The sequence below is a fragment of the Tachysurus fulvidraco genome, chromosome 22 (genome assembly GCF_022655615.1).
Source record: "Tachysurus fulvidraco isolate hzauxx_2018 chromosome 22, HZAU_PFXX_2.0, whole genome shotgun sequence".
NCBI lineage: Eukaryota > Metazoa > Chordata > Actinopteri > Siluriformes > Bagridae > Tachysurus > Tachysurus fulvidraco.
This window is the reverse complement of record NC_062539.1, coordinates 6,407,252-6,421,174: the sequence shown is the minus strand read 5'-3', so window position 1 is coordinate 6,421,174 and position 13,923 is coordinate 6,407,252. Positions and strand designations below refer to the sequence as shown.

The following is a 13,923-nucleotide window of genomic DNA, read 5'->3' as shown; positions in this document are numbered from 1 at the left end:
TATAAAGAATTTACATATAGACACCTGTTTCTTGTTTTGTTTTATTTGGGCAGAAAATATACTTCCTTGACCCACTTTCTTTTCAGATCATGAAGATATTTATGAACAGAATCTAGGTTATGGGATGTTTTTTCCCCAGACATGAATGAATCTTTAGATCATGAGCCATTCAGTAGTTTAAAGTTCTGACTACTTTATAGATTTGTAGCTCATTGCTTCCATCTGCTGGTTATGCGTGTAAGACCTGTTGGGGTAAACTCTGTCTGTTGTGGCCTTAGATTCTCGCTCTCGATTGACAAGAGTATAACCTGATGCACTCTTCTTTTGTTGTAGCACATCTGCTTCAAGGTTTGACATATTGTGCTTTCTACTCATTACACTGATGTGAAGAGTGGTTGGTGTAGAATCTGAAACCAGTATAGCCATTTTCCTTTGACTGCTATCATTAACAAGGCGTTAACAAGGATGTTGGGCATGAAAATTGCCCAAGCCTCCGAAATATTCAAACCAGATTGTCTAGCACTGCCATCCATGCCATGGGGAAAGTTACTGAGATTTTTTTCCATTCTAATGTTTGATGTGCACAGAAGCTCTTGACCAGTAACTGCTTTATGCATGTTACTGCTGCCACAAGATTGGCTAATTGGATAAGTGTATGAATGAACAGCTGTGAATGTGTTCCTGATAAAATAATAATAACATTTATGGCATTTAGCAGACACCCTTATCCAGAGTGACTTAAATTTTTATTTCAACTTATACAACTGAGCGTTAAGGGCCTGGCTCAGGGGCCCAACAGAGGCAGCTTGGTGGACCTGGGATTTGAACCTATTACCATTCAATCAGTAGTCCAACACGTTAACCACTGAGCTACCACAACCCACAGGAAGAAAAAGAAAAGGAAGAAGAAGAAGAAGAAGAAGAAGAAGAAGAAGAAGAAGAAGAAGAAGAAGAAGAAGAAGAAGAAGAAGAAGAAGAAGAAGAAGAAGAAGAATGCATATTACGCATATTTTTATTTTTATTTTTGGTATGTATGTGTGTATGTATGTGTGTTCGTATGTATGTATGTATGTATGTATGTATGTATGTATGTATGTATATATGTATGTGTGTGTGTGTGTATGTATGTATGTACGTGTATGCACTGTATGTATGTATGTATGTGTGTATGTATGTATGTACGTGTGTATGTATGTGTGTATGTATGTGTGTTCGTATGTATGTATGTATGTGTGTATGTATGTATGTACATGTATGCACTGTATGTATGTATGTATGTGTGTATGTATGTATGTATGTATGTATGTATGTATGTATGTATGTATGTATGTATGTATGTATGTGTGTATGTGTGTATGTACGTGTGTATGTATGCACTGTATGTATGTATGTACGTGTGTATGTATGTATGCACTGTATGCATGTATGTGTGTATGTACTGTATATATGTGTGTATGTATGTTTGTATTTGTGTGTGTGTGTATGTGTGCACTGTATGTATGTACAGTATATGTGTATGTATGTATGTACGTGTGTATGTATGTGTGTTCGTATGTATGTATGTATGTGTGTATGTATGTATGTATGTACGTGTATGCACTGTATGTATGTATGTGTGTATGTATGTATGTATGTATGTATGTATGTGTGTATGTATGTATGTACGTGTGTATGTATGCACCGTATGTATGTATGTACGTGTGTATGTATGTACTGTATGTATGCACTGTATGTATGCACTGTATGCATGTATGTGTGTATGTACTGTATATATGTGTGTATGTATGTTTGTATTTGTGTGTGTATGTGTGCACTGTATGTATGTACAGTATATGTGTGTGTGTGTGTGTGTGTGTGTGTGTGTGTGTGTGTGTGTGTGTGTGTGTGTGTGTGTGTGTGTGTGTTTATTTTGCTTTTATCTGCCTTTCGTCTTTTGCCAGATCTTGTTATAAGAGGTGAACATATCCGACTAATTTTAGCTGTGTCATTGCCTACATTTCCCAGAATTCCTAACGCACGCAAACTCACGTCACGTCTCAGTCGGCACGTAAACACGGCAACAGGAAGCAGCCCAGTGAAAATGAACATTTCTAGCAGGTTGGTGCAGGAAATTAATTTAACGATATCTGAACATATTTGTAGACATATTTGTGTTTTATTCCGTTTGTTAACATGCGTGATTTTGTCTCGTATTGGATCTCAGAGTTGCCACTGGATATATAACGCGATCCTTTACAGGGTTTGTGCACTAGTTCAGCTAACTGACTGTTAGCCAGCTAGCATAGGGGGCTAGCTTATATAGCAGGGGAAACTAATACGTTACAAACGGTTGTGAGACTGTAAAAGCTTATTTTATATAATTATACATTATCTCAAAGCTGATTAATGTGAAGCTAATAATCCTGATTAACTTAGCATGATGACACGTCATTGTTTACATAGATGCTAATTTACGTTATGTTATAGTCGTGAAGCTTAACGTAAATGGCGCCTATATGTCGTTTTAATGTGTCCGGTTCAGCTCAATTCATGACAACAAGACTGACAGATCTGCTGCTACTCGTTCGAGCGGAAATGCTGTTAAGAGTTTTCAACTGTTTCCAGGGAAATGTAACTAATAAGTGCCAGTGGATGACGCCATAGACTCATTTGCATATTCAAATGGTTGTTGTAAACAATATTGATTAGTAACGATGGTGTTCAGGGATCAATCATTGGGGAACAATGTTAGTTAGTGATTGGTTTGAATGAATGAATGGATGAATGAATTGGGAACATGGAATCCTTTAGAAGACACACACACATACACACACATACTGTATATATATATTACAGGACAGTGGAATTACTTTCTTTGCATATCCCAACTAAGGAAGTCTGGGTAGGAATGCAGGGGCAGTTATGCTACAGCAGTGTTGGGGCTTGAACCTCGATCCTTCAATCGACAACCAAGAGACGTATGAGACCATATGAGCCAACACTGCTCACTGTTTTTGTGTAGTCGTGTTCAGGGATGGGTTGTTGAGAACACTAGAGTTCAGGGATTGCTTGTTGGGAACAATGGTGATTAGTGATTAGCTATGTTCTGTAAATTGTTTTTTAAACTAATTCGCTGCAAGTTTGAAATTTGTTCTCGGTCTATTGATATAAACATTATATTTGAACATTTCATATGCGTAAAATTTATTCTTTATGTTTTGTTTCTTATTTCAGATAGTATGGAGAGGTAAAGTGTCATCAGAGTGTCAACGAAAGCAGGGCAGCTTGCCGTGATCAGCCAATAGGAAAGCAGCAGGACGATGACTGAGTGCTTTTTGCCACCCAATAGCAGCCCTGCAGAGCAGCGGCGAGGGGCAGAGCATCAGAGCGGTGTGCCTCGGACCCCTAGCTCAGAGGAGATCAGCCCCACTAAATTCCCAGGGCTGTACCGCACCGGCGAGCCTTCACCACCACATGACGGACACCACCATGAGCCACCTGATGCTGTCTCTGATGATGATAAGGAGCACGGCAAGAAGAAGAACAAGTTCAAGAAAAAGGAGAAACGAAGTACGATTTTTTTTCTTATTTCTGTCTTTGCTGTTTTTCTTGTAGGTTGATATTTAAAAGAAGTCTTGATATTTAAAAGAAGATTAAATCACTTGCCCTCTTAGCTATAAATGTACTTAATGGTACTTCCATTGCTAGGATGGGACCAGTCAAATGTGTACATGTTTTGAACCTTAAAGGTATATCAGGGGTACTAAAAGGAAAATTAAATAAAATAATTTTAATTTTGTTTGTGTGTGTGTGTGTGTGTGTGTGTGTGTGTGTGTGTGTGTGTGTGTGGTTATTTAAGTCGCCCCCCTTTCCCATGATTTCTGCACTACACACAATGTTTTATGTAAGAGTTCACATCAAAACATGAAAAAATGAAACCTGAAATGAATTTACAATTTAATGAATTTAGCTTAGTTGTATTTTCTTTCAGCGCTGGCAGCACCCACGCACCCACAGCACTTGGCTAATGCCGTCAGCTAATACTGTTTAATACCGTTTAATAACTGTTGGACAGTGGTGAGGCCGGCCATGCTGTATGGTTTAGAGACAGTGTCACTGAAGAAGAGACAGGAGTCAGAGCTAGAGGTAGCCTAGCTGAAGATGTTGAGGTTCTCTTTGGGAGTGACAAGATTGGACAGGATTAGGAACGAGTACATGAGAGGGACAGCTCATGTGGGACGATTGGGGGATAAAGTTAGGGAGGCCAGATTAAGATGGTTTGGACATGTTCAGAGGAGGGAGAGTGAGTATATTGGTAGGAGAATGTTGGACATGGAGCTGCCAGGCAGGAGGCAAAGAGGAAGGCCAAAGAGGAGGTATATGGATGTAATTAGTGAGGATATGAAGCTAGTGGATGCAAGTGTTGAGGATGCAGAAGAGGGATAGGTGGAGAGAGATGATTCTCTGTGGTGACCCCTGAAGGGAAAAGCCAGAAGAAGAAGACTGTTTAATAACTGTTACATTTATTGCCCCTCCAGTTGTAGGTATTTCAACTGAATTACATGCCGAGCAAGTTAGTTTTATAAAGTAGCTTAAAATTGAAGCTAAACCACACAGTACATGCTAACTAAGATGAAGTGAACTATTCTATTGTCTAAACTAATAGTCAAGTATCAGAGTTCTTTAGCTGAGGCTTTCTTTTTTGTGTGTGTAATATTTACTTCTTGTTCATTATGCACTATCCACTTATATTATTTAATACCACATCAGTACATTTTGTAGCAACTTTTTTGTCAGCCATAAAGTGGCATTTTAGCATCAAGCTTATTTGCTTCAGGCAGTTGATAAATAACTATGAAATCTATAAATTTGAAGACAAATATGAAACCTAATATCTATCATAGTATTTTTTTATTTGATATTTATTTAGGCAGTGTGTCTAATAGCTATCACAGCAGATAAACTAGTTTGTATTGTCAGTTATCCTTTAAAAATATTGGATTTAGCTTTGGCTGTTTTCCCATGTTCATTTCATCGGGAAAGTTGACTACTGTTTGCGATTAGAGGCTGTAAATCACTTCTTTTTCTTTCTTTTTTTTCAACTCTTCTAAGCTTTTACTTTAAAGCTTTAAGTAAATTAAAAAATCTTAGATTGTGTACTTTGTTATTTAAAGATTATTTTTTACCACAGTATTTCTTTGAGAAGAATGTTTTACATTTGTACCTCAGCCAAGGTTACTAGCAAGATAGCTTTATGACTTTTTATGATTATGCATCATATAATATTTATATTATTATACCCATTAGTTAGCCAATTAATAAAATGTGGGCTGGTAGATTTTGCAGCCTGTTAGAACACAACAAACTAGGACGAGGCTTCAAATGAGCTACCTAACTGTAAGCTTTTATGTTAATCCACAGCCAAGCTTGCAGGCTGGCTAACAGTGGGATTTTAGATTTAAAGCCTTTAGCTAGGTTTGCTAGCATGTTAGGTATAATTAATATAAATAATTTTTGCAAGTCTTCACCAGTATAGGAGGCTGTTAAAAACTAGCAAACTTTAGACTAGCTATTATACTGCGAATTTAAAACCAGAAGTCAGGTTTTCTAGCAAGTGTTAGCCTTCACAATCCATTTAACATGTGAGAGAGGAATATAGGTTAGGGTTTGATGTTTTAAATGCCTGCAATGATCGATAAATCGATGTAGTTGATATTAATATTTTAATTTTGGAGCTGAACCTAAGCCTAAAGCTAAGCCTCTAAGTTTAGCCTAGCTTAGCTTAGTTTTGACACAGAATTAGCCTGTTAGCCTTTTTATGCAGCTTAGTCAGACTCGAATTAGTCAGATTTGTCAGACTTGAACTGATTCAAAGCAGAATGAAAACCAGACAGTTAAACAATTCACCAACAACTATCAGCTTTTGTATTTGTATTTCACAGAATAAGAACATACGATGCGTGTTATACGCCTCATTGGCAGAGTGCGTCAGATTTTACTCCACAGCTCTGGAGAAAGAGCACACTGTTGTTTTCCATCCACTGGCTATATTTAGATAGCCTATTGCAGGGAAGCAGGAAGAGATGGACAGTTTGAGGATGCACCTTGTCAGTTCCTGTCCTCTGTGGGTGTGTATTTGTGGCAGAGCAAAATCTCTATTTGACTCCAAAGCTCTCTAAGGAGACAGGCTCATAAGTGCTGGCTGATGGTCTGTGATTGCTGTTATGAGCGCAGTTACTGAGAGTACACTCTGCAAAGTAGGTGTCATGGCTCCAAAGATGAAGTGCTAAATAGAGAGTGGGTATAGTAGTCTCCCAGGGAATTGTGCTAAATTGTGAGCTGACCTCATTTTAGTGTTTTTTTTTTTTTTTTTTTATATAATCTCCCTCCATTTTTTTTCCTTTCTTTCTTCTTCTTCTTCTTCTTTTTTTTTTTTTTTTGGTCATGGCTCACCTTGAGGAAGATTGGCTGGAGGAGAGAGGAGGTGGCATGGGATATTTCTCTCATCTTAATAATCTGCCTGATTGCTTATTATGGTATCAGGACTGTAGAGGAGAAGGTGAGTTCTGACTCTTTGTCCCTCATTTCATTTCATTTGCTTTTCTTTTCTTTCCTTCTCTTTTTGTAGCCGAGGGCTACGCGGCCTTCCAGGAGGATAGCTCGGCTGACGAGGCCGAGAGCCCGTCCAAGATGAAGCGCTCCAAAGGCATCCACGTGTTCAAGAAGCCCAGCTTCTCCAAGAAGAAGGAAAAAGACTTTAAAGTGAAGGAAAAAGGCCCCAAAGAGGAGAAGGCCAAGGACAAGAAGTCCAAGGACTTGACTGCAGCCGATGTGGTCAAGCAGTGGAAGGAGAAGAAGAAGAAGAAAAAGCCAAGCACTGCAGAACCAGAGCCTGTCCCAGTGGAGACTCCAGCCACAGTCAGACCCATTTTCGGAGCGCCGTTAGCTGAAGCAGTGAGGAGAACAGCGCTGTATGATGGAATACAGCTGCCGGCCATTTTCAGAGAGTGTATTGACTACATTGAGAACTATGGCATGAAGTGTGAAGGCATCTACCGTGTCTCCGGTAAGCTGTGTCTATTCCTGAAGACATAAATAAAAACAAACAGTCTTTAATGCCTTCAATGAGTTTCTTAATATTGAACAAATCGTTAATAAATTAACACATACAACTAAGTGGCTTTAGGAAAATCCTCAAATCTTTTACTGTAGGTCATCAGATATCTTACCCTTCTCACTCACTCTAAAAAAAATTGCATCCAGGATTTTATAACAGTGTTATAAATTTGTTGGGGGTTTGCATGTGTGAATTAATACGATGTCACAGCCTCCCATGCCCAGGAGTCTTAAGAGACACAGCTGGACAAGCTATCTGTGTGAGAGGTCTGGCGTTATGCTCTCTCATGCCCATGTATGTGTAAGAGGGCAAATAGCACTTTCCTCTGAGAAAGTTCAGCTGCCCTGTGATAGCATGTCTCTGAGGAAGCATATAGAGAAGTTCTTGACTGAGATTTATGTAATGTTTGCTGTTGTACATAGAAATCAACAAAGTTAAAAAGACCTCTTTTTGTGTAGGAATGAAGTCAAAAGTGGACGAGCTGAAAGCGGCGTACGATCGGGAGGAGTGCCCGTGCCTGGAGGAGTACGAGCCACACACTGTGGCCAGCCTAATGAAGCAATACCTGCGAGAGCTGCCTGACAACCTCCTAGGTCGAGATCTGGCACCGCGATTCGAGGATGCTTGCGGCCGCTCCAGCGAAGCAGAGAAGCTGCACGAGTTCCAGCGGCTTCTGGCTGAGGTTCCTGAGAGAAGCAGGCTACTCCTGTCATGGCTCATCACCCATATGGACCATGTGATTGCCCGTGAGGCAGACACCAAGATGAACATCCAGAACATCTCTATTGTGCTCAATCCCACTGTACAGGTTAGAGTTTGAATATCATTTTAAAGGTGCAGGTTTTTTTTTACTAGGTTTATAATAATAATGACATTTTGAAGATATCTTAGAAAAATCACAAGGCTTCCATAGTTTAAAGACAGGGTCATGTATATCTCTGTTGCATGGTTTTTAAGTTTTATCCCAGCAAAGCTAGTTTTACTCCTGAATCTGCAATTTTTTCTAGACTTGCATAATGTCATAAAATATAAAAGTGTATTGTTTGTGTTGAACGGCATCTTGTTATTATGTAGATACAACATCTTATTAGAACAACTTAGTGTGAAACATACAAAAGTCTTTCTGTATCTTCTTAACTTCTTTTGCAGATGATTGTGTTATAAGTGGAATAAAACACTTTAGGACATGATGATATCAGAAACAAAAACTTTGTGTCTTTGTGACTTTACTTTGTGTCATGTTTTTCTCCTTATTAGCTTCCTACTGCCAAATACTTGGAATGATCTCTACTTGTAATAACTGAAAACTCTCTTTCCTAATGTTTACAGATAGGGAACCGGGTCCTGTATGTCTTTTTCACCCATGTGCGTGAGCTATTCGGGGACGTTGTTCTGAAACAGGTGGTGCATCCTCTGCGCTGGTCCAACGTAGCCACCATGCCAGCCTTGCCTGACACTCAGGAGAGTATTAAGGAGGAGATCCGGAGACAGGTACAGCTGAATTTTAGGACCACTTGAGACTATTACACCGTCTTTAAACCGCCAATGTGTCGGTCAGCTTTGTGCTCAGGTCTTCATCAGCGATCATTCGAAGACTCTGACAGGAAGGAATTAGTGTTGTGTCTGTAATGAACTCAGAAATGACCCCGACGCCTATCAGTTCCTCGGGAGCTCGTAGTTGCACAATTTCCACAAACTGTTGTAGAAAGGACATTATTTACATTTCATTTACCATTTACTGTCCAGTGTCACTCAAATGAGCATGAGGTTCGCTTCTGAGTCTGGTTCCTCTCAAGGCTTCTTCCTCATATCATCTCAGGGAGTTTTTCCTCACCACTTTCTCCTCAGGCTTCATGAATTTTAGAGATAAATAGTAACTTAATTTGAAACTTTTTTCATTTTTTATTCTGTTTGTCAGTCAATTGTTCGAGGTGCCATACAAGTAAATTGAATTAAAATCATTTCACCCTACTAACCTCGATGCAACACTTTGGATTCATATTCTTATTATACTCTATACAGTACGCTTGAAACTTGTTGCAGCATTAAGGTGAGAAACTTGTAGGCTTGCATTTGCCAGCAAAGGGAAGTGGAGTCTATTTTTGACACATTTGCATATTTTCTAAAAGGAAGTTGCAAAGTAGTTACAGGGAAAAATGACAAGGAAATGCATGATAGATATACGAGTTTAGATTTTTCAATTGAGTCTTTGTTTCATTCTCAGTGGAAGAAAATCAGCTATTGCTCAGTAATGATCAGTGATGTAATGGCTGATCATGGGAGTGAAAGGCAGTGTTATTTGTAATATTGTGCGTGTGTGTGTTTTCTCTGCAGGAGTTCCTTCTGAACCGCCTGCATAGAGATTTGCAGGCTGGGATAAAGGACCTGTCTAAAGAGGAGCGTCTGTGGGAGGTTCAGCGTATCCTCACTGCTCTCAAACGCAAGCTGCGTGAGGCCAAAAGACAGGCAAGGATGTGTACACACACACAAAATCACACACACACCATCACTCTAAACATTCTTACCAGTGATGCAGCTAAATCAGCATTCAAAACAACATGCTAAAAGACTTCAACAAAACACAGCAGCCTTTCTTTGTTTGTGTAAGTTGTTCACATTGATAAACCCGTTTATTACCAATATAAACATTCAAATCCTGCTAATAATAGTAGGATGCCCTTCTCTGTTACTCCCACTTTCAAATACTAGGACAGAGGATACACATTCTGACTGATTTAGTCCATCATCTTGTTTCGTCTTTTCTTCACATTTTTTGAATTTTTTTTTTTTGCACACAGGAGTGTGAGAGTAAGATAGCACAAGAGATCGCCAGCCTGTCTAAAGAAGACGTGTCCAAAGAGGAGATGTCTGAGAACGAAGAGGAGGTTCTTAACATTCTCCTGGCTCAGGTGAGACCAAAGCGGTTTGCTGGATTCAGAGAAAATCAGCATACATTTACTGACTTAAAGGAAGCTTTGTTTTGGATATCCTGTGCGGTACTCTGAGTTTTCAGGGACTAAGACGTAAGCTATACATATATCGATCCCGAGCTGTGTATATACAGAAACGCAATCATTCCCCTGTTATATTTCCAGCTTACACAGAACATTAGGGCTAAATGCGCAGGAGTAAATATGTCTGCCTCCGACTCATCCTTTAGGAAAACGAGATACTGACCGAGCAGGAGGAGCTGATCGCTTTGGAGCAGGTCCTGCGCAGGCAGATCGCCACGGAGAAAGAGGAGATCGAACGACTACGTGCTGAGATCGCTGATATACAGAGGTCAGAGTTAACACGGTATCTGTCCAACAGAGTCTTACACATCAAATATTTATTTCTTAATAAATTATTAAGTATTTTATCAAACAGTTTAACTGACTATCCCGGAGGAATTTAGGGAATTCTGTATCCCACTTCATGAGCAGAAGGTTTTATTTTTTATCTTGGTAAAGCAGCTTAAACGTTTGTACATGTTCTATTTCTTTTGGTGACTTTACAGTTTTCCTTTTTTTTAATCATGCTTTCTTGGCTGCTTAGAAAGATTAACTGAGTATTTCTGCACATTTCCATTAAGAAGTAAAATGAGGGTAAAATGACGTCTGGAAGTTTGACAGTAACATGAAAACATAACTAAAGAATCCGAGACTAAAATGTATTTCTTTAATTCTTTGAAACTGTCCATTCCTCCATTGTACAGTAGGCATATGGTGGACTTACTTTGGTCAAGTTACTTTAACAGATTGTTTTGTCCTGTGCTGCAGATAGTCCCAGGTTTTTGACTGTTGCATTTTTACTCTCTCGTGGTACGTTTTAGGGCAAGTAATGTAGGTATAAAATTGCCTTGTTGACTTAACCACTATGTCTCTCTTACACGCGCACGCGAACAGCCGTCAGCAGGGCCGGAGTGAAACAGAAGAGTATTCCTCAGACAGTGAGAGTGAGAGCGAGGATGAAGAGGAGCTGCAAATTATTCTGGAAGACCTACAGAAGCAGAATGAAGAGCTGGAGGTGAGAGTAACAGAGAAGTGATTAAAAAAAAATAGAAGGAAGTAAAACTGGATAGTTTTTCTTCTTCTATGTTTTGTTTATTTTTCCGGACAATAATCATAATAATCAATGAAAAAAATTATATTAGACATTTACTAAGTAGTAGCATTGCTGTGTTGTGATATTTTGTATTCGTATTTTACGTTTTATTCCTCGGTAGCTGAGGTACTTTGTGTTTGCTCTCTGCAGAATAAGAACACTCATCTGAACCAGGCCATCCATGAGGAGCAAGAAGCTATTTTGGAGCTCCGTGTTCAGCTCCGTCTCCTTCAGAGCCAAAAGCTGCAGCAGGAGCACACGGCTCCACCCACAGCAGAGCAGGCCACACCCACACAGCCCAGCCCAGAGGAGCGATCCAGAGCCGAAGAGCCGATCAAACGCAACGTACCCGTATCCATGGCACCCCCAAGTGATGCCAGCATTGCCGCTTCCACAACTCCAGCCAATGGGAAGCCGGGAAAGGACGGTTTAAAAGCTTCTCCTAGTAAAACATACGCTGTCAATCAAAATCCACCAATATAGAACAAACACGTGATCGGTGTCTCTTGTATTGTGGCAAGTGAGGTGACGTTTTAAAGATCCATTAACTCACAGGTTTGAACACTCGGACCACAACTGTGATTTAAAAAAATGTAGCTGAAGGTGAAGGGAGTAAAGTGCGGAGGAGGTGTCATGGTTGTTTTTTTTTTGTTTTTGTTTTTTTTGTGTGTGTGTGTGTGAAAAACTAAATAAAAATATATATAAAATTCTATCTGTAATGAAAAGAGCTTCAGCGTAAATTTGGTTAGGATTTAATTTTACTGTTGTTCAAATACAGGCAATGCCGATTCCAAGGAATATACAGATTTCTGCCAATCTCTAATTTTCTGGGAAATTATTAATATTATTAAGCTATTTGCTGGAAAAAGGTTCAGATTTATTTCTTAAATGGGATGAAAAATATTGGTCTCTTCATTTCTCTGTACATTTCTCCTTTTTTTTTTTTTACGCCAAGATTAAGATCGAAGAAGCCTGCAAAGTTATTTCTGAAGGGGTGTGTGTGTGTGTGTGTATTTGTGTTTGTGTGTGTGTATGTGTGTGTGTGTGTAAGTGTAAGAAGTATACAACCATTGTGCCATAGGTGAACGACTACAACCAGACCGAAGTTTTACACTGAAGAGATAAAACAGATCAGACGAAGAAGTTCAGATGGTCTGATTTTATATATTTACATTATTTAAATATCAGTTCTTTTTATTAAATATATTCTTCATGCGAAATTAAATAAAGTGAAAATGTTCAATGAATAGAGATCTGGTCAGAATCAGCTGATGGTCACATTGTCAACATATTTCAGTAAAAAAGGTTTTGTATTGTGTTTACAAAACCTTTTTACATTTTTTTTTTAAACAGTATGACGACCTAATCAAATTGTTGCCAGTAATTTATCACACGGTTATCTAATTCTCCATTTTATTGTTGTATGACTAAGTTGTCTTTCTGATTGATTATTTGTTATTGCTTTGCAGTAGTAATGACACCAAATTTACAATGTGTTCCACAAGAGCATAGAGAATGTTGTTTAAATTCCCCTTCCTTTAAGCCCTATATATAATCTATTTCCTTTTTGTGTTTGTGTGGGTTTTTTCTCGCATCTTGTTATCAGAACTACGAATTCCACTTGAATTTATAAATACTGTTTCTGTCCATTCACACTTTTTTGTTTCTTTTTAGTGGTTCTAATATGACATTTTGTGAAAATGAAGCTCTTGCATTGTCTAAGTTGCGATAGTTCTTCACGCTCTGAACGTTTTTGTAGCTCTTTGTCTTTACTAACAGACAGATGCTATGAAATACAATAAATATGTTATGTGTGATGAAAGCATTCCAATTATTATAATGTAAATATATATGTATTGGGTGAAGGATTATTATAGTGTTACTACAGAGAGAACAGAGAATGTCTAAGGTTCTGATCACAGCCCTGTATTGACTGCACTTAATAACCATAAATAACAGGAACACCACATTAAATCAAATAACCACTCGGAAAATAAAGCATCCGCATGTTGAACGTCGACGTAGATGATCTAAAAATACGAACATATCAGACCCTACTTAAGATTCCCCTCCTTTCATCCAAATCTAATTGTCACCTGTCCTGTATCGCTGCATAGATTTGCTATTATTGATTTTTTTCTTAAGCCTTTATTGGTCACATATACTGTACATTCGTTATGTGTATGTATGTTAGAGCCCAGTAAAATTCTTAACTTCACATATTACATAACAGCATGTTAGGGTTTTTGGGGTCAGAGCACAGGGTCAGATATGATACAGCACCTGAAGCAGACCGAATCAAGGGCCTCGCTCAAGGGCCCGATAGCGGCATCTGTGGTTTGAACCCCAACATTTAGATCCGTAACCCAATGCCATTGCTGGATAATAAGTGGATTGTATATATTTTGTGTCAAGAGCTTAATTAAAGGTTGTTTTTTTTCAACCAGGTCACAAATATGTGTCATGTTGACTTCTTAAATTTGATTTTCTCAAATGCAAAAAGTACAGAATTTAAACCTAATTACACAATAAGGGTTAAAACTTTTGGGCTAACTTTTGTCCCAAACTTTTATTATACTATATATACTATAATAATAGTCATAATAAAAGTTTGGGACAAAAGTTAGACTTAGGGCTAAAAAATGAAATGAAAACGCATTTGAAAGATTCAGGGCACTTTCTTTTTGTTGTTGTTGTTGAAAACAAAACGTAGAAAGCTTTAAGAGTTTGTTTTAATCCAT

At 38.5% G+C, this 13,923-nt stretch overlaps 1 protein-coding gene across 2 annotated transcripts; it reads left to right on the top strand.

Annotated features, from left to right (window-relative positions):
* Positions 1-1,956: 1,956 nt before the first annotated feature.
* On the top strand, positions 1,957-13,633 carry ralbp1 (ralA binding protein 1). 2 transcript variants are annotated; one of them, XM_027150777.2, is made up of 10 exons: positions 1,957-2,097; positions 3,214-3,549; positions 6,608-7,045; positions 7,555-7,904; positions 8,426-8,587; positions 9,431-9,562; positions 9,895-10,005; positions 10,257-10,378; positions 10,984-11,104; positions 11,333-13,633. In XM_027150777.2, exons 2-10 carry the CDS (start codon positions 3,300-3,302, stop codon positions 11,663-11,665), a joined length of 2,019 nt encoding a protein of 672 aa, XP_027006578.1. In that variant the 5' UTR covers positions 1,957-2,097; positions 3,214-3,299; the 3' UTR covers positions 11,666-13,633. The 2 variants fall into 2 exon arrangements, with proteins under 2 accessions (XP_027006578.1, XP_027006577.1); XM_027150776.2 differs by having other exon boundaries at positions 10,257-10,393.
* Positions 13,634-13,923: the final 290 nt, after the last annotated feature.